The sequence below is a fragment of the Syngnathus acus genome, chromosome 16 (assembly GCF_901709675.1).
Source record: "Syngnathus acus chromosome 16, fSynAcu1.2, whole genome shotgun sequence".
In the NCBI taxonomy this organism is placed as follows: domain Eukaryota; kingdom Metazoa; phylum Chordata; class Actinopteri; order Syngnathiformes; family Syngnathidae; genus Syngnathus; species Syngnathus acus.
This window is the reverse complement of record NC_051101.1, coordinates 5,939,521-5,960,573: the sequence shown is the minus strand read 5'-3', so window position 1 is coordinate 5,960,573 and position 21,053 is coordinate 5,939,521. Positions and strand designations below refer to the sequence as shown.

General features: G+C 39.2%; 1 protein-coding gene across 50 annotated transcripts in view; it reads right to left on the bottom strand.

Moving 5' to 3' along the window:
- rims2a (regulating synaptic membrane exocytosis 2a) overlaps positions 1–21,053 on the bottom strand; it is a 90,907-nt gene that overhangs the window by 4,938 nt on the left and 64,916 nt on the right. For 21 of the 50 annotated variants that reach the window (XM_037273688.1, XM_037273692.1, XM_037273673.1 and 18 more), the window contains 6 exons: positions 20,980–21,012; positions 14,569–14,669; positions 12,486–12,652; positions 11,654–11,893; positions 6,380–6,597; positions 4,367–4,411 (listed from right to left, as the gene is read on the bottom strand). The exons of 8 other annotated variants lie outside the window; for them this stretch is intronic. In XM_037273688.1, coding sequence (XP_037129583.1) covers positions 4,367–4,411; positions 6,380–6,597; positions 11,654–11,893; positions 12,486–12,652; positions 14,569–14,669; positions 20,980–21,012 — 804 coding nt within the window. 21 more of the 50 variants (XM_037273695.1, XM_037273711.1, XM_037273715.1 and 18 more) reach the window with 10 other exon arrangements.

The following is a 21,053-nucleotide window of genomic DNA, read 5'->3' as shown; positions in this document are numbered from 1 at the left end:
AATACTTCAACTGTGAAAAGTATAAATTCAACATATTCTGGTAGGATCTCTACAACACAGTAAAATTAAAGCAATCACTCATCACATGTACTAAATTTTTTAGCTGAGTATTTCACGACAGATTGACAACCTGGTTGACAAACAGAATTGCATGTTGGCACAACCGAGGCACAACGTTAATTGAAGCACAATCGATTAATCCCACATGCTTCTCTTCCTAAAGCACAGCATCCCTCAGTGTCGTCTTACCTCCATCGTCTTCATCAAAGGAGTTCATGCAGGGGAAGTAGACTGCCAACGCTTCAAACGATGCAGACAAGCTTATCTTACTCTGAGAGCGTTGGATACGCATCCCAGCAGCTGAAGCAGAGGACTCGTGCCCCTGTCTACCCATAGTGACTTGCACTCGTCCTCAATGCGGTGATTGGATTGATCAATAGGTCACGCTTCAAAATTGAATTAGGCTAACAAATCTTGGCCGTTTGCTAGTCTGTCTAGAGAGATGTGGATGTTGCCTCAGTAGCTGCGACTTCGACTGTGCCTGAAGCTGCCTGTAGCACCTCTTTTTTCTAGGGGGAGGGAAGGGAGCTGATTCTCGCTCCACCAATCAGAGGGCCAGCCTTCTTAAACCTCAGATGACAGTATGGGCAAAGAAGCTCTACCCAGAGATATGGAGATACCTCCCTTCTCAGTGCCCCCCCCCCAATATAAAACCTTGCTTTCTTCATTGACGAATTATTTCCCTCTGCTCACCTTTTTTGCTCTTTGCATTATTCATAATTGGTATTTTCATTCATATTCATTTTCCATCCCCGGTATCACAATCCCCTCAGATCCCCATGCTATCCACAGAGGCCAGTGAAAACAAGCTGTCATTCCGTCTGCCAGCTTGCTGCTTTGCTACGTGAGTCGGCTTCAGCCACGTAGCAGCTACTCCAACTGCACGTGCCAGGTCAGGCTCCTTTTATTGTCCTCCCTACCATTTCTACCATAACACAGCTGTGTTGACTTGGGAGGAATTGAAAAAGAGATGATCACATTCACATGTTCAACCTAAAAACGTCATTTTCCATTCATCAAAAGGCTCTTCAGTTTCTCTTCATTGATTGTAAACCACAATCCCACAAAAAAAAAAACTCTTTCATTCTCTGTTTACATTAGTGTGAATATACTTCCCTTGTGGTCTGTTCATCACACTGGTCTGGATTCATACATCTTGACCCCTCCCTCCAAAAAAGCCTTAACTTTTGCATTTATACAATGGAAGGACTGCATGTAAATTAACTGGCTGACACCCCAAGGACAAATGCTTCAATATCTTGCTCAATGGTACATGCCAAACTATCAAGCACTTGCTAAATGGCCACAATCACACGTGAGCAAATCACATGCTCACTGCAACTGCAATGCGGTGCTGCATATGAAAATGCAAAACACCTTTGAAAATATGGCACAATAACACATAGCTTCTTGTAGCATGAGCACTGGTGCAAAAGTTGTCCACACTGAGATGCAGCAACCTATTTCCACAAGTGTACCACTTAAGGTTTCATCTAGGTCAGCACAGCCAACAGTAATGCGACACTTTCACATCTGCGGCAAGTTGGACAAAACAGAACATTTTACGAACAGTAATTGGGTCATATTTAATGGCTTCATTTCTTGCACTTTTCTTGTGAAGGCCTATCCACTTGCTTCCTAGCTCAATACGTCGGTTGGTCCTTAGGTTTCTTTGGTGGTTGGAAACAGTTAATCTCACATCTTTCACCGATGAGCTTGTTTGGGATCATGAGCAGCTCTTGGTTTCTCTCAAATTTAGCTTTGCCATCACTTTGTTGATGGTTATTCATCACCTCATCGACTGCCACAAAGCAAACTCTGGTACTTTGGTTTATGCCCTGATTTTGATTGCTTGTATCAATAGCAGCTGTTTTAGGGTCTTTCAGAGTCCAGCATGATTTTCTTGTCAGTGGATGTTGTTTTCCTTGATCGGTGCTTTATTTTTTCACAAAATTCCATGTGGCTTGTATTGGCCTTGAGTATTATTTCCTCTTTTCTTAGGCGAAGCTCAAATCACATAGAAATTAAATAACAAAATATTTAGATGATCAATGAAATAGGGAACACCTCGACAACAACAAACTATTACGTCACATTCTAACACTTTTGCTCACGTGGATAAACGGGTAGGTCAAAACAAATGGTGCTAACTTCAAAGTTGTGAAATCAATTCAAATAGAAATACAAATAGAAATGCAAATAGAAAGCTGCACTATTGATCACTTGATGTCAATCAAATGTTTTCAGTCTCCAGAAATTGGCCAACTAGAAATTGGGCTCACTGTCCCAAAACTATTGGCTATGGTGGGTTTTAAACCTGTGACGAGAGTTTTTGTTATTGTGTTTAATTTAAATGGACCTGCCAATTCCTGTCAAGTTCTGGACCTTTAAACTTTTACATTGTTTTATATAAGTTTGCTCTGAGTTTCTCCTTCTGATGACTGAGGTTTATGTATTTAATTAAGAAGTATATTAGGTCAGAATTTAATGAAATTACAATAGTCACTGAAATTAGGCAATGAAAGAAATAGGGGCAATATGCGGTTCCAACACGTGAGAACAAAGTCATGATCCAAGTCAAGCAAGAAAGATACAACAATTAGTCTCCCATCTGTCTCACTCTCCTCTGCCAAATGCGTCAAAGGACACGTGGCAACTGTAGATGGCAATGCTTAAGCAAAACATTCAGCACGTGATGTTTTAACTTTTACACTTGTGAAGTATATTTGTACCCACCCACATACTGTACCTGGGCAGAAGAAGAAATGAGCTTCACAAACGTTCCAGTAGAACACGTACTGAACGTGACACGTGTTAATGATTTACGAGTTAATTAGAACTGCTGCAAATATGAAGTGCGAAGAGATGTAATGTCCTCATTAAGGGCTACAGTAAACAATTCCTTTGCCTAATATTGTAGTGTTGTTTTTAAAGCGTTTCGAACGCTAATCACCAGATCATTTCTAACAGAGGCAGAATGTTAATTGATGTGTTGCTGAAACCTCATATATAAATTAGATTATTTTTCTTTAATTTGGGTTTAAGATTTTCATCTACTGTTCAAAGGAAAAAGTCCTTATTTGCTTCCCACCCACAAAAAAATCTTAGGTTACACCAAAGCATGATGACTAGAGACTACCATTAAAGCATAGACTGTGACGTGGTCCCAGTCACGACCAAAAGGACAGCGACAACATAACAGGAAATCATAAACACCTCAGATGATGGGAATCTGAAAAATGCCGTCTGTTCTACCACAACCGAAGAAGAGCGCAATATCCCAGAAGTGCAGAGGGGCCCTCATCGTGATTGATGAGGCCGGAGACTAGCCTGAGCGTCACAAAGCAAGTCTGGACCTGGACACTTTAAACACAACACACTGTCGTGATATCAGCCAGACACGCACAAACGTGCGCTTAAACAGAGACTTGCAGTTAAAACATGACTTGTACTAATTACCGACATTCATACAGCCCCTCCTTTACATTATATCGCTGACATATGGCACTGCAAAATAAAATAACCTTCATTGACAGAATAACGCTAAATTAGTTATTCAAGTTTGAGCAGCAACTTTACATCGAGTATGGTTCATTAATTCATTAATTAATTAATTAATTAATTAATTCATTCATTCATTCAACCATGCTCTCATGGAGGACTATGCCAATCAGAGGATGGTTACTGTCGAGAGTTTCGCAGATTTTGACAATTCTGAATGAAATAAGGTTTATAAACATTTAAATGATGATCAAAATATTTATTGATTAATCCAATACTTTCAATAAATCATTGCACTTCTAGAGGGATAAATAATGTCAGATTACCGTATTAAAAAATAAACTATTGTATGTAGCAGGATTATACTAAACCTGATTTTACCATTTTCTTTAGGTCATGTCTCATCAAGCTTCCTCACTGACTGACAGCTTTTGGAAGAAAATAGAGGAAGTCTTTTTTTTGTCTGTGGCTAAGAGTCTAAAAATATAAAATTGGAAGTTCATTAGTCTCAACATAAGCACAGTGGCCTGGTAGTCAGGGTATAGCCTGGTTCAAGTGCATTGCACTAGGCCTTGATTTAATTCCACAATAATATCCAACATTTGTTAGTATAAATACTAACTTGTTGATATTATAAATATTGTTAAGAATTTACAACTACATTCAGCGTAATGGTGAGTGGTATTTTTAATTTTTTAATTTTATCCTCTTCTGTGTTGGTCAATCTAAAAATGACTTAATGTAAAACAAGGCCCCGCTCTCTCTCAAAGTTCGAGTGGACAGTACTGCTTGTGCATGGCATTACCTTGACAGCTCTTCCTGAAAGTCTGCATGTGTTTGGTCTGCTTCTCTGTATGGTATGAAAGAAATATATATATGATTAACGTGAATGGAATTTTCCTTTGATGGGTTGCAAACAAATAAATGACAAATGAAAACTCGGTCTAGTTTAAATGTGTTGCCAAAAACTAAACCACTCTATTGATCCGCTTTGCACTGTTTGTATGAATGTAATTGGAGCATAAATTACACGTTTAAAAGTTTGGGGTTACCCGGACAATTTAGTGTTTTCCAAGATAACATAATTGCACAAAGATTTTCAGGGGTTTCTAATCATGCATTAGCCTTCTAACACAATTAGAAAACAAAATGGACCATTAGAACACTGGAGGGATGGTTGCTGGAAATGGGCCTTTATGCAACTATGTCATCATCACACCAGCATCGTCCGGCAGGGCCCTGGGTGACCCAGCAGCCCTGTTTAGGGATAGCTCTGCTTGCTCCACATGGAGACGGACCTAGAAAAGGTGGATTAAACACAATTCGTCTCACTCGACCCGGTTAGCTCACTGCTGCCAATGGGCATCACTACACGTGGTGCGAAAACAAAAACTAAGAACAAAGAATAATGCTGCAGACTGGATTGAGGACAAAACGTTTTTCTCCAGTGATACCTCAACAACACTGGCATCCTTAGACGTTCAGAAACCTATTTAAAATCCTTCTCCTCATCCACAAACAATAAATGGTCAGGCACGATAATCCCTGGTGCCTTCTCAGACTCACAAGAGCACTATGACCACAAAGTTCACATTTTCAACAAGTAGTTATTATGCTTACTAATATCACAGTTACAACTATCACTATGTGAAAGTACGGTATGTCTCAACTTAGTTATGTCGTAAACGTGGACATCATACCATTGAGCCCAAAATGGATTTCCTCCACCATATGCTTTTCTGGCCAAAGAAAATGCTTTGAAAACACAACAGAAGATTTAAAACATTTACCCCTAGGTTGAAATCCTGACCCTAGTTTTAAACCCGAGGTTGAAATCCTAACCCTATTTTGAAACCCTAACCCTAATTTGAACCTCTAACCATTGCTGTTGTTGTTGTGCACGTTTTCAATGTGCCAACCTTCACTCATCTGGAGAACATCGTTCTATTTGAGTTCAAACGAGTCCTGGAACTACATCTCCTCTCTTACTGTTGTTTACATACTCTTGATTTATTCAGCAGGCATTTAGGCAGCAACCTTTGTTGGGTACTGCCAAGTCATGAAATCTAGTAAGCCCCAATTGCTTCAATAAAACAAACAAAAAGGAAACTAAACACAAGTCAGGAATTTTACATTAATTCCACCGGAATTCCTAACGTCAGTTCTAGCCACTATTCCACTATTATTGCCTGACCACGTTTTATTTATACAGAATAGCAATAACTCATAGAACAGAACTAGTTCCAAATGGAAAAAAGTAAAAAAAAAATTGAGAAATCTTAATTATATTTTAAAAAAAAATTGTGTGTGTAATGTTACCAGAACACATTCTCTCATTTACACTGAAACACAAAAGCAATATGAGGCAGTGTTCAAAAACACCACCAGGCATATTCAAATTAGAATCAGATGACTGACAGAAATGTCAGGAACATGGCAACAGCACAAAGCTCTAACAGCTGTGACACATATTCCAAAATAAAACAGCAAAACGATCATTGTAGAAGCAGCAGCAGCATAATTCATGAAACTCTGAAGCAGTAACGGAATAAGACTTATAATAACAACATGCAATGAGGAAACGGGAGAGGAATTTCCAGGAGTTGACATAGCCTAGAGGAAAGAGGAAGAAATGAGGAAAAAGTCACGTTGTTGGCTTCATCTCGCCTGTGCCAAGTCCAAAGCCTGTCTAAGTAAAAAGGTTGGGAAAGGACATGCTGAATAAAAAGTGAGTACAGAGATCAATGTAGGAGAGACAAGAAGGCCACAGGACAGATGCACATCGGTAGAGATGCTGTTGGTCAGCGCGGTGCCCTACCTGTTTGGCTGAGTTGTGAGGTGCTCCGGCTCTTGCGTGACATGCCAACCATGGCCTGCATTTTGGCACCGATGCTGGAGCGCCTCTTCTTGTCGTCGGTTCCTACCGTGCCGACCCCTGTGTCTGACTGGCTGCCGTCTGTCTTTTCCAGGTTACACATATCACCGCTGATGCTGGTGCTCTTCGTCATGTTCACGCCGCCCGACGAGCCCATCTGCCTGTTTTTCATTTTGGATGCAAAGTCACTGTCAGCCACCACCATTGACAGGGGGAGGCAGGAGAGAACAGAAAAGAGAGAACAGGCCAAAGGACAGGAAGAGGCCAGCGGAAAGGATGCAATAAGAGAGGAGAGAGACAGAAAGTGAAGGAAAGGATGGAAGCAGAAAGGATGGAGACAGGAAAGTGAGAGGAGATGGGGGTGGGATAAAAAGGAGAAAAGGAGAGAGTTCAGGTACAAGAATTCATGACTTACAATATAGATGACTTACGGGCTCAGAGTGTATCTGCTTAATAAAAGGCTGCCTGTGTAGAGTGAATGTTGCATTTATTATCATTTTCAACCACATATTGTGGGCTGGACATTTGGGAGGCTACTAGTTTATTTTTACATCTAAGATTCAAAGAATATGATGTGATATGATTGTAATATGAATGATTTAGGGCAACCGCTGAGTAAAGTTTGTGGTTAGTGGGTTGTCAGTTGCTCTTTCCAAATTCAATGCAGAGCTTATAAAAGCCTAAAATGTCTTTAGAGCGTTTCGAAAAATCTGTAGCAATATCATGTGGTTTACCAGACTAACCGTTTACAGTTTACAAGACCACCACTTTATCCACACGTCATAAAGGTAGAAATGAAACAATCCCTATGTTGCATCTCGTGTCATACCTTACATAAATTCTCACTTTGGTCTGCCATGAGAGTTAATTCTCAAGTCGAGTGCTTCCTATCTAGGCCATAGCCCAAATTAAGATCTTATTTTAGCTCATCCACTTATGTTATCTTTAAAAGACAAATTATATTTTGTGTCATGGGGTTTGCATCACTGATGAGATGAATATAGAACCCTTGATCTACTGATCAAAATTCATTATGTTTTACTCTTTTGAAGAGAATTCAAGGACTCTCATTTGGTTTGTGGTTTTCAATTGTATCAATTACTCAAACTGGGCTCTGCAAAATCTGCTCACTTACATATATAATATGTATGGGCTTGTTCAGACAATTCAAACTGGAAAAGGATCAGGTCTATGGAACTATAGCCTAGCACTGAAGATTGTCTCCTTTTAGATCTCATTTGGTTTCCTGTTTCTAGTAAAATAAGACAGATGTCCACAGTGTGGACAACAGAGCGACTCACTCGGCATTTTAAAAGTGTTTATGTCGGTGCCCGTGCAGATGGGCTCTGCTGTGGATCAGTCCATCTCTATACATAAATATTGAATACTTGTAATGCCACAGTGTTTTGGATTAGTTAATACAGCCAAAAGATTTCAGGGCATTGGCAAAGGCTAACATGGCTCTGCAGCACGTTCAGAAACTTTCAAGCACACAGCCATGAAAAATACTTAGTGGTTGAATAAAACAGGACACACTGTCACACCATCATTTATATACAGTGGATTATAAAACGTGTTTACAACCACTGTTCAAATGCCACTATTTTGGGATATGAAAAATAAACCAAGATAAATGTTTTCAACCATGTGATTCAAGAAAACTCTTTCGCGAGACTACGTAAAAATAAACAACTGAAATAATGTGGTTACGTGACACTGTTTTATATTCTCCCAGGGTTAAAATGTTTGTGCATAATTCCCAAAACATGCATGGTGGCATCATTATGCTTTGGGATTGTTATTTTTGTCAGCTGGAACTTTATTTAGACAAGGTGGGGGGAATTATAAACTGTTTGAAATATCAATCACTGTGAGCACAAACATGCAGCTATCTGTTGTAAAGAAAAAAAAGTTTTTAAGTCAAGAAAAGCCTAGTAGAGCAACTAAATTGTATTTGATGAATCAGTGGCGGGTGTGTGCTGACTCACATTTAATAATAATTTGAATGCAATATGAATTTTGAATATAGCCTCATAGCAGGACTGCACCAACTTTCTGAAACATATTATGCAGAATAGGCATAAAGATTTACATTCAGCTGCTACGCCTTCAGGGCAAGTTTATAAAACAAAACACAACTTATTCTGTCACCGTCTTCCTCGAAGTTATTTAAATGTTTGATTTATTTTCCATACCTCTGTGTGCCTCCCATTCAAAGAGCAAAGCCCTCTAAACAGCCTCACAGAGCCCAAGATGGTTCAGTCCTTAAAACCAAAGTCTGGGGCATAAACCCCTTAATTTTATTCTTGGACAATACAAGCTATACTTTGCCCAAGCAGAAGTAGATCTGACACTTAAACTGAATACAAGATTTGTGATGATTTGTTTCCCCTCCAAATTTCTTAATAGTACAATAAGGTCTCACGAAGCTGCAGAATTTAGATAATGATTTAATAATACCTTAGTCTGATATAGAAAAATTTAATCTCCCATCAAGATACATTAGTAAAAAAAAAGAAAACAAAAGACTCCTACTCTTATTACAGTTCCATTTCCTCTATGAATGCTTTGGCACATCAAATGGTACACGTGCCTGCTTGAAAATGTTGGCCTGCCTTGAGGTTTCAGACTTACTCTGCAGCCAGGGAACATAATGATCCTGTTCATGCAGATACTCTAACATACAATATCATCAAAATATTTCCAAGATAAAACTTTCGTTATACATGGAAATCTTCATACTGGATGTACCTACTATATACTGAAGAACTGCAGTAAAAAAAAGGTAAAGAAGATCATCAATCTTTTCCAAAAATCATCTTCTCAAAATTAACAATCTATAAATAATGGACTATTTGTCACCCTTTATTAATCTAGTGAAGCAGATAAAGACACATGTCTTGTAATCTGATATACTCTTAAACTAATCAAACAGGCATGATTGCTTGTCAATGCAGTGTATACAAATCAAGTCAAATGAAAGTCTGTAATTCTTTTTAAAATAATTCACCCCAGAAATATAAATTCTCCTTTGCCCATTAGACAAGTTGTTGTTGAAATGGTGTGGATGGACAAGGGTTTAAGCAAATATTTTCTCCTCCCTTTAAGTGATGCCAAGTCCCTGCCCTTGAAATCACTGGTCTTTACTCTTCCATGAATGAACAGTTACCAAGGCAACAATAATGGTGAACCATATTTGAAGAAGAGATGCGAGATCTAAATGCATTAATGGAAACTGAAATTCAACGAGTAGTCAACGGGACACAACAAAACTGTGTGAGCGCAAATGTTGGTGTGCAAGTGTATTTTGTGTTTCTGTGAAACAGAAGTTCTCATGAGACTAAAAACACATTTGGCTCTTGTGATGTTTGCACACCAAGCCAATGTTAGCAGGCCCGTTTAATGCGCAGTAGATGTGTATTTACACTGTGACCTGAATACATAGGGGATGAGTCACAAGTAAATGTACCTTGTAGCGATGTTTCTGTTGAATCACTCTGCTTCAGTGCTTTCATGGTTTGTGCATGGATGAGCAATGAACAAACATTTGATCATTTTAGGCAACCTGCAGCTTCATTTAAGTGGCTAATTTCAGTGATTGAAAATTTAATCTTCCAGCTGTGGTGGAGTAAAATATAATTTTGTGCCTAAAGTAAGTTAGTTCAGTGTGTAGGCTAATATGAGTGTGGGATAGCATTTGGTGGACCACCCAAGTTGAGGTTCTTTTGCCCTGTGCAGAGTTGGGGCCAAATACTAAAAAGGTTTAATAAATGGATTAAGAGTCCAGAAAATAACTAAATGTGATACAAATTTTTTTACAACATAATTTTTGCTCCTTATCGAAAACCATGATGGCTTTTCTAATCAATCTGTCCCAAAACAGGTTGGTAAACATCGTTGGGAAACACCAGCATATATCTGGGTCATTTTGCTGTTTTCAGTTTTGTGAAATCATGTGTTCCTCACCACAAGAAGTGGTGATAGCGCTGACCATACATATGGTATAAAGTAGAACATGAGTTGGAACCTGGACTTGAAGAGAGAATTGGAGCGATGGGTAGAGTCGCCGCCATCTTGAACCGGGACTTCCGTGTTCGTCCCGCCCCTTCAGCAAAGTTTTAAAATTATGTTTGAAAATAAAATGGTGCGACTAAAGCTCTAAAATTATTTACTTATGTATATTTGCCTAAATATGTCTTCAAAAATATTTTGCTCTTTCCTGAAAGTGAACTGACGGGCAATAATAATGGTGGTAGCATTGCTGGAAATAAGGTTGGGGTGGATCGAGGGAAAGTTGTGGAATGTTGTGGAAAATGAAAGTATCAGGCACAAAATAACACTGAGGGATTAGGACAAAACACTGACACGACACTGAGCAGCACAGACACAAAGTGAAGCAACACAGTGCAGCCATCAAGTAAAAACAAATTACAGCTGTCTATACTCTTGGGTGCTCATTTATATTTAACCTGAATATAGGAAAACGTATCTACTTTGATCTGCATCTTTCTTTCCGAAATGTGTTTTGCAGTCTTACATAGGTGCCATGTAAAGGCCTTAATAGGGGGCCTTGCTTTTATTGTAATTTGTTTTGCTCAAGGCCAAAGAGATACTGAGGATTACTGTGTTGATAAGTAGAACCGACTTGGCACCTGCTGTGAATTCCACTTCATAGTTGGGACAGTGTAGCCTTTCTCTCGAACTATAAATAAACGTGCCCTGATTTGGTCTTGACTTTTTATTTCTGTCAAATAGGAATACTCTCATGCGGTTAGAATAAAGGGACCATCGTTGATTGTACTCTACTCAAAATAACTAGAGCCCTTGCTCTGACACATAAAAAAAGAATAATTTAAAGTATTAGTAAAATGTTCCCATTTGTAATTTGGCCGAAGGAAATGTGTACGAGTTTAGAACGCAACCTCCAGAGAGCTAACAAATCTAAAATAGATACAGTACAATATATAGATGTAGAGAGTTGAGCTAGCTTTACGTCTTTCAATGACACCCAGACTGATCTGAGAGCGCTCTCTCGGTTTCTCTGTGCTTGTCTCATAATGGGGCATTTTGTTTAGTAAATGCTGGTGTTTGCTTCAACACCGTTAAGGAAGCATGCACAATGCTAATCCTTCACATAAAAGTAAATGGGCATCAGGGCAAACTGAGGTTGATATTGAATAGTAGGAGTTTGCAGTTCGAGGATGCCAAGCTTGTTACCTGAGGTCAGTCTCTGAGATACTCCTCTGGTGCAAGTCGTCTTCTTTCATCAGCATTTCTTCATGCTGCCGCTTGTCTTTGTCTACTTTATTCCCTGATCCCTTTCTCTCTCCCTGCACGAGCCCGTCTTTATTGACCCTTGTCCCTTCACCTCCACCTCTCCTGCCTGTCTCTTCCTCTTCTAGCACATCAACTAAATGCTCATCCCCCTCCCGCGACTGGCTCCTTGATCGCAAATGGCTGTAGATGGAGGCAGAAGCAAGACAGCAGCACATGCACAGCAGAAAGAAAACCAAACAAAAGCATGAGAAGTGTCAAGTGACAAAAAAAAAGCTAACCACAAGGAAACAATTCAGCCAAAATCAAAAGCAGGCAGAGCAATAACAGAAGACAGAAATGTAGATCTACTGCGAAGCATCATGCAAGATGATTATTATTATTTTTTAGTTTTATTTCTTAATCTGATACAAGAAGCACCAAAATGATGCAATGTCTTCTGATTATCTCAGAAGTCAAGACCAGTTGTGGACAAGCTTCTCCCACAGCTTAAAAGCAGCAGAGTTCAACTGTTTGGTTCAAGATTTTTCTACAACAGAGCCAAACCTGAACTCATTGGGGGTGAGAAAATGACACAGTGCTATCTGGTGCATTTTCCTCTTGAGGCTCAACCAGGTACAAACAATTTCACTGTTGAAAATGTCTGTACATGGGAACATACACAGGAATAAAACATTTGAGCTTTGGGGAGTTTGTCCACTTGTGAAAACAGCATGTTGGGTTTATAGTGCAAAAAAGAAAATTCACTCTTCCCTTAAAGTTGAGGTCAGCTTACCGGATCTTGCGATTTCCTTGTGGTCTTTCAGACTGGACAGACATGTAGCTCGTGCTGCTGAACCGAGAGGCGCTACTGGTTCTCGACACAGCGGACACGTCGCTAACATCACTGTCTGATGACTTTGCCGACAGGTTATCTGAACCCCTTGGATCTCTACTGGAATGCTGAAAAGAGGAGAAAACAGGTTGTAGTTCTTTTGTTGTTTGAATGGAAACATTTATAAGGTTTTCCAAGAACACCGTTTTCCTTTTGAAGGGCAGCTACCAAGCTGCAGGGAAAGAAAAACATACACCATGAGCAGAAAGAAGAATGATATTGTCAAGGAGAGCGGGTGGGGGAATAACACAAAATAGCGGAAGTAAACAACTCAGTACTATTCTAATGTCAACCCATTCATCCATCTTCTATACTGCTTGCGGTAAATAAAAAAAGTAGTTTTATTGTATGAATACTGTGATTACCTATCCTCTACAGTTAAAGCTTATCAGAATGGAAATTATTTGAAAAATGTCACTAAAATAAACATATAATGAAAAGAAAAAAGAAGCTCAAGGTGTTCCTGGAAGTTTAAAAGCAGAATAAATTCAATTCCATAAACACAGCGTAAGATACACGAGACTAGTCTAATCTCTATTTGTCTGCTTATGTTATAAACAAAGTCAAAATACAAATATATAGTTAGCATAGACCTAGGGAGGAGAGTGGTTTGCATGGGGCCGAGGGGGAGGTAACTGTTGAAAAGCAGAAGCCCCAGGACAGAGCCTTGGGGCATACCTTTAGTGATGAAAATGACCTGAGCTGAATGACCAGAGTTTTTTCTTTGAGGTATGAATGAAAGCAGGATAGAGTACTGTGGGAGATGCCAATGGAAGCAATTCTACCTAGGAGGATGCAGTGAACCCAAGTTCATCTTCGACAAGGAGCTTTGGAGGTAATAGTGTCCAATGATACTCTTCAGTTAATGTAACATGTATGTTTTTGGAATGCTACCCAAGTGTGTGTGCTTTTAATAATATCACTGACACGGTCTTTGAGGAATGTTAATAGTAGAATTTAGTGTTGAGTGTGACTAAGAGTAGTTACTGCCAAGTCTTCTTTAGAAATGCAGAATGTTGTTTGCCAATGGAGCTTCCGAGAAGTATATTACTCAACAAACAATTCATAAGGTGCTCTGTTTTTTACAGCACGCTTACTGCTTCTAAAGTGAGAGTGTTCATAACACAGACATAAAAGGAAAGCTGGGCAGCTACACTTTGGGAGACAGCAGGCTGTGGTCAAGCCTTCTAAACATGTCTATGATCACTTCAGAGTAGTAAACACTTGACTCTGCAAACTGTCGAAGTCACGTTCCTTTATTTTACAACAGTTGAACCAGCTGGCTCAAGGGACGTGGAACGTTCCCTCTCTGACAAGGAGCTCATATGGAAGGTCAATAGGCTCCAGCTAGATATAGCCGGCTGGCCTCGACACACAGCTCGGGCTTTAGAACTAGGCCACTTGAGAAGGGTTGAACTCTCCAAGTTTGGAGTTGCCCTGTGTTACCTACAAACGTGGTTATGATAGAGTAATGCTGGCATCAGCTTATACACCAAACAGCAGCTCAGTCGTCACGCTTTTTGGAGTCCTTGGCAGTGGTTCTGTGGAGCATTCCCGCTGGGGACTCCCATGTGGGCAACGATGGTGAGACCAAGAAGGCCAATAGTCAACATTAACCTGAGTGGTTCTTAGCGAATGGGATTCAATTCTCCTCATGGATTGCCTATAAGGGTGTCCATAAGTGCAGGCCACATATTGATGGGGTTAAGGAGAAATTGAATCACAGATTCAGGAAGATCAGTATCATTTTCATCTTGGCCATGAAACAGCAGCTATACCCACACCTTCAGCAGGGTACTAGAAGGTGCATGGAAGTATGCTCAACCAGTGAGAACCCATATTGTATTGCTGTTATACGGTCTAGTATGACACAGATCCACACTATTGTGTAGTTGCTAAGTGTGCAAAGCAGAGGTGTATATTATGCCCACAAATCTCATTAACATGTTGATATGGTGTATACAGTGTGTGGACATGTTCTTACCTTGTGGTAGTCCTGCTCCAGACGTGAATCAGAGCCAGCTCCCTGCTTGTACTTGTTCATTTTCATCTTCATCTGCCTGGTCCTCTCCTCCATGTCAATACCTGAGCAGATAATTACAGTTGTCATATGGAGGTCAATAATGAGTAAGAAAGCATGGTGGCGGTAAACACTGCAGTGATGGGTGACAAGGTTCTGCTGTGCTATGAGTCATGAGCTATGAACAGGACCAGTCAAATGGCAGAAAAGTGAATGGTCAGCTTGGAAATCAAATGAGTGAGTAAAGAAACAGACTGTAACACAGTTCAAAATCTTCTGTAGTCATAATTTCAGTGTTTATGGAAAATAATGGTGGATTACTGCTTGTTTACACGAGACACTAGATAAACAGCATCCTCAACCGAATAAAATCAAATTTTTTATGTTAATTGCATCTTCATGTTGCAATAATTTCAATCAATTGAGTGCATCATTCTCTAGTGCACAGCTCACTATGCAAACAAATTGGTATTGTTATCCATCTATTCTTGTTCTGTTCAAAATGTGTTACGAGTAATTAATTCATTCATTTGATTTTTTTTTAAACGTTAACATCGAGAACCAACTAGTTACTTCTTCTACCATCACCCCTGAAAGGAGCATGCACCTTTCCCCACCCAGCGCCTCTCATTTCGTCTCACCCAAAACGGCAGCTGACCTCTCCAAAATTCTTTCTGGCATGAAATCACCCACCTGCCCACTGGATCCATCTCCTCTGCCCTACTGACATCATTAACTCCTCCCTTGCCTTTGGCAATGTTCTCCAACATCATCTAAAAATCACAACTCCAATCCGTTGAAGATCAGCTACAACATTTGAGCATCCTTGAACACACCAAGTGACTTTCTGTCAGGGCCACCAGACACTGAGCGAGTCACGGCCGCTGGTTTTGCGGCCATTCAAAATTGAAATCACAGTTACACAATAACTTCTCAAATGATAGCCAATCAAATTGCATGGAAGCATTCACAGTTAAAAAAAATCTATTTATAGGTTATGAGCAAACGATATAAATATATATTGCCTTTTACAACAATAACCATATTTATAATTTAATATGTGCCTATGGTGATGCTTGTGGTCAAATTATGGTAATAGCCCTTGTAAAGTGTCCAAGTATGAAGACAAATACTGTCTAAATTTGATTATGAACAATATTAATAACATCTAAGCCATCCATGCATTTCTTCATTCAACCTACCACAGCAAACTGAGCATGAGGCAGGTACATCCTGAATTTGTTGCATTTATTGGGCAGTCAAACGATATATAAATAAAGAATATAAATGCAAATGTAAAGCTCATGTCAAATCCCCACTGACACACACACACACACACCGACAGAGAAAGGTGAACCTGTTTACAAAGCACATTTTGTAAGAATTGGCTTTATGTTTACTTTTACAGCAGTTGAAATACATTTTCAGATAGTTCTTTTCATAACAAAGAAGTGTAATTGTAGAAAATATGTGTCTTCAGACCTGCAAGCGGATCAAGTGTGTCCACCACTGTGGTAAAGCAAATAAATGTAATTCAGAGCATTTTATATTTGTTTTACGATCTGTGTTAAGATGCCTATCACTGGGTTATAATGCTATACATCGTCTTTTAATAAATAACTGGAGTACTGTGTTAATACTTTTTGGAGGTTAACACCTCTATTGGACAAAACAGAGAACACGCAGAAATTCTGGATCTATTCATTATTTTGCACTGATTATATGAAACTATAATTCTGTCAGATCCCCATTGTGTCTCTATGAGGAATTTGTGTCTCAACACATTTTTTCAGTTTGATGTTTTTTTCTTTCTTTTATTTTAACAAAAAAAGAATGGTGTCTGACAACAATGGGTGTAATAAGGTTGTTGTGATAATAAGATGATTCTTCTTAGCTGATGCCACACAGTCTAAATTGTAAAATGGCCAAAAAGCTACAAGCGTGATGACCAAGACAACAGAGCACAAATAATGAGCAAAGCAAAAAAAAAAAAAAAAAAATGAATTCAGTCTAAGTAGGTGGCACGGGTAAGCCAGGAGGATTTGGTGGGGGTGATGATGCAAGCAGAATGAGAGAAGGAAGAAGATGATGAAGAAAGGACAGACCTGAGTTCGTCCAACTTGGTGAGGCAGTGTCTTCTGGGATCACATCCAGAATGGACAGACAGACAGAGGAGAGAGGAAGATGGATATGAGAGGATGCAAGAAGGGGTTGGAGTGAAGTTCGAGGGAATGTGACATCACCACTGTAAACACCGAAAAGGCCACTGTTTGGATAGCGAGGGTGAGAGGATGAAGGATCGGGGAAGGGGGGCACACAATACAACAATACAGTGACAAAACAATGGTCAACGGAGAACATAAAGCACATACAAAAAAAAATAATAATACGCACACACAAAACTCCACCATGGACATAAAAGCAAAAATACTGTAAGAGGATAAGAAGCTGTAAGAGGCTGAGGTAGAAGCTGAGATTTTCATTATTAGATAACTGGAAAGGAACGGGAATTGGGGAAGGCTCTGCGTTTTAAAGGAAAAAAATCTGTAATAATAAAGATATGTTAATGCACTGTAGCAGACAGAAACTTGAGGCCTCTGGGAGTTGGAGGAGTGAAGGAGGGTTGGGTAAGAAGAGGGGAGGGAGAAGTCAATTGAGCCTCTATAGGTCAACTTTGTGAAGGCTGGAAAAAAATATGTAAAATTATAATTACAAGACACAAATACAGAGCTGCACAAAAAAGAAAGGGCACACAAGCACTAAGGCATTGCGAAATACATCAAGAGAAAGTTGACGACAGCTAAGCACACACAAGCGTTAACTCATAAAAGAAAGTGATGTGACACTGCCACTGCTTGGGTTCAGGTTGTTCATTTTTATCCAGTCACATATTTCTCCCTTCCACTATTGCCTCCTCATTTTCAACCAACTACAACATGGAAATATTCTGGCAAATATTTGCTTTGCCCTCTTCAGTGAATAAACGTGTTTGAATCAACAATCAGATTGTGACTTATTTCCCACAGCTCTTTGTTTCACTTTGTCTCTTTCTTGCTGTCGCAAAAGACAAAGCAGCAATGACTGCAGCTAGAGAAAAACCTATCTTAAAAACGAATACCCGATCTAATTTTTTTGGGCAGTTTGCATTGAGCACATTAGTTGAAAATGTAGGTCAATAATGGAGTGCCACATGAATTAAAAATAATTTGGGAGTCTTGTGCTGTGCCTTAGCACCTTTCATCTCTTGCAAGCTAAAGTCACACAATTAGGAGAATCAAATCATTGTCTCAACAAGGGAAATTTTAAGTCTTGACCAACCTCATGTTATTGAATATATTGATATTATATGAAAACAGGACAACTAGACATATAAGTACTGTACTGTATTGATATGAAGTCTTAAAATACTGTACAAAAAAAAAATGCAGCATGGTCATGAGTGTTGTGGTGTTAAACCAATTAAGAAGACTGTCCATCATGGGACTGAAGATGGAGGCATTTAGTTCAGTGGGGACTAGTGAGGACCAAACAAACTTTTCTCCATCATGGACAGTTATTCATCTTCTTTATGGCACTCTGCAGCATATTACAACATATTCAATATAGTATGTATGCACTGCTTAAAAAAATATTCATATTTATACATCTCCATTTGCACTCATTATTGACTGACTTTTAGTGCATAGATATGCACATCAACAACGAATGCATGAATTCGGTTTAGTATAATTCGCCATATTACACTTCGAGGTTCCGAACGGCCATCCAGTCACACTCACATTCGCACATAGTCTTCACTTAACATTTTGTGCACATTTGTGGTATGTGTGAAGAAGTCACAGTAGCCAGACGGAAACACACAAAATAGCACAAGGACAATTCGACAAAAGAGTGCCTTAGCTGAGATTCAAAAGACACATCTTGCTACCATGCTTCCCTAATAAATACTGTTACTATTATTGTCCAGATGTATCAACCCCATGCAGCACCGCAACACCACACACAAAGGCAAGAAAGACAAACTAAAGAAAGTCATCCATAGACTGCATGGTCACATATAAAATAAATCCGATGATTAAGATGCCTCAAACAACATCTGACATTACTAGATCATTTTTCGCTTTTTTGGAAGTGGATGGACTTCAGGAGGCCAGTACTCCAAGAAACCTACACAAGGCATTAGAAAAGGCAAAATGCACACCCAGACCAACAAACCTGTGACACTGAGGAAGGGATGCATCCCTTCATCAGACAGCGAGCCATTAAGCCCTCGCTGCTGGTCCTCCCATGTTACTTCTAAAAAGACACATAAAATACACAAAAACATCTAAGGCTAGATGGAATAAAAATTACACAAATACACTTTGGTCCATGTTTTAATCTAATACATTTCTAAATCAGGTGTTTTTTATACTAAAAAAAAAATCACCTGATTTAAAAATCAAGTGTATGGTTGTTTAAATCCAAACAAGAGAGAGAAAGCACTTCTCCAATTCAGCACCACAGATTGAACAGCTCCATTGTCATTTATTCGGGCATTACTTATGACACGCACGCCATCTCCTGGTCACTAACAGTAATGGCGTATTTGCTTCTTAACCAAAGCATATCTATCATGTTGCAGAACGTGCCCCTGGAATAAAAAAGGAGATGCTCTGAGTATATTGGTATCATTTTTAATGCCATATTTAGCTTGAAGGAAATTTCAATGGTTTGTATTTTATTGCTGAAACGTTTTTTTTAAGGTGAAGCTTTGAATTGTGGATTTTCGTTAAGGAGGACAGAACAGATGGCATATAGGATGCTCTATGGAAGCAGCAAAGACAGCAAAGATGTCCATATGACATTTAAATTCAGGTACTGACAAACCATGCATGCCTCTAATTTAATCACAGCACATCACAATAGAGAGAGAGAGTTGGAGTAGGAAAGTTGAGAATGGCACACTCAGCCAACCAGTTTTGTTCAAGGATAGTATAAAGAGGAAATCACACATGCCAGGGAACTGACTTGCCTTTCCTCCCATTTACTGGTGCGCTTTGAATCTTTTCTGTACAATATGCTACTGGTGGAAACACAAAAAGTGGGTCAAAAATTCCGAACATTGGACAATTATATTAAAGCAGTTCGTACTTTTAGTACAGATGCAAAGATTACTAAATCTGTCAGCAAATTTAGGAAAACTGGGAACTCCTATTCTCAAATAAGTCATATATTCAAGAGGCATTGCAACTGTCACCAATGCCACATTATCAAAATGCCATATAAACAGGGAGTACGATAACATGCAGAAAAATAAATATTGGTTTAAAAATACAACGCATTTAAACAAGTCCAAATCCGTTTTGTTAGAGATAAACACACCTGGGCCACTATCCTGATGTCCAAGTGACCCAAATTCCTCGAGTGATCCCTCTAATGGAAGGATGGAAGTATGACTCACAACAATTTAGTTATACGCTAATATCAAACATTATTTACATTCATGCAGTTCACATCCGAGAGGAGATTAAAATCCTCTCTGGATTAGTCAGGGGCCAGTCATAGATTCGGCTCAACCTACTGCCACACAAGTAAAACATTTTATTTGACTTCTATTGCAACCTTGTGGGAGTGCACAGCCAAAATTGTGATGTCCACACACACAAAGTTTCTAATATCTCAAAATGTACAATTGAGAGAAACAAAAAAACACATATGCAGAAAGAATGATAAGGACACATGAAGAAAAAATTGAGAGTTCAAAAAAAGATAGCCGTGGCCCAGACAGTGAGAGCATAACTTTGAAATAATTACTGAAGGAAGGCAGGACTGAGCAACAGAGAGAAGAGTTACGTATAGAGAAGACAAGGTAAGCCCTAATGTACTCTGACAATGATGAAAGAGTCTTGCAAATGCTTTGACAAGTCCTACAGGACTGTCTGTGCTTTTTAATTCCTGCAAGCTTTGTCCCAGCCCTCCCCGCCAATCACCATAAACCACACCAAGAATTAGAATTAAAAAAAAAAAAAAAGAAATTAATCGCAACCTTTGTAGCACATGTGTAAAACGATTTATTTATCTTCAAATATCACTTTAGAAGAGGAAGAATGAGGCAAACGTACTGGTGAAAAATAATCAGGTAGAAAGTTGTCTGAGGTAGGTCAAATGTCTAACAAACAATACAAAACAAAGACACACTAGAAGAGAACACTAATGTTGGGATCCAGACAGGCTAACACGGCAACAACATTTCGACAAAACGGGAGTACACTACTACACTACATCAACCACATCTGCAACCACCATAACAGACAGAGTTTGGGTATTCAGCGTGAGCTATGGCTCAAACACCCCTCACTCTGAAGACGTAAACCCTCACACATAGGTACAAACCTTCATAAGGATCGGGTCCTTCGTCTCCATCTTCTACGAGGGAAATGAGAAAGGAACCGTCGACATGTTATGAA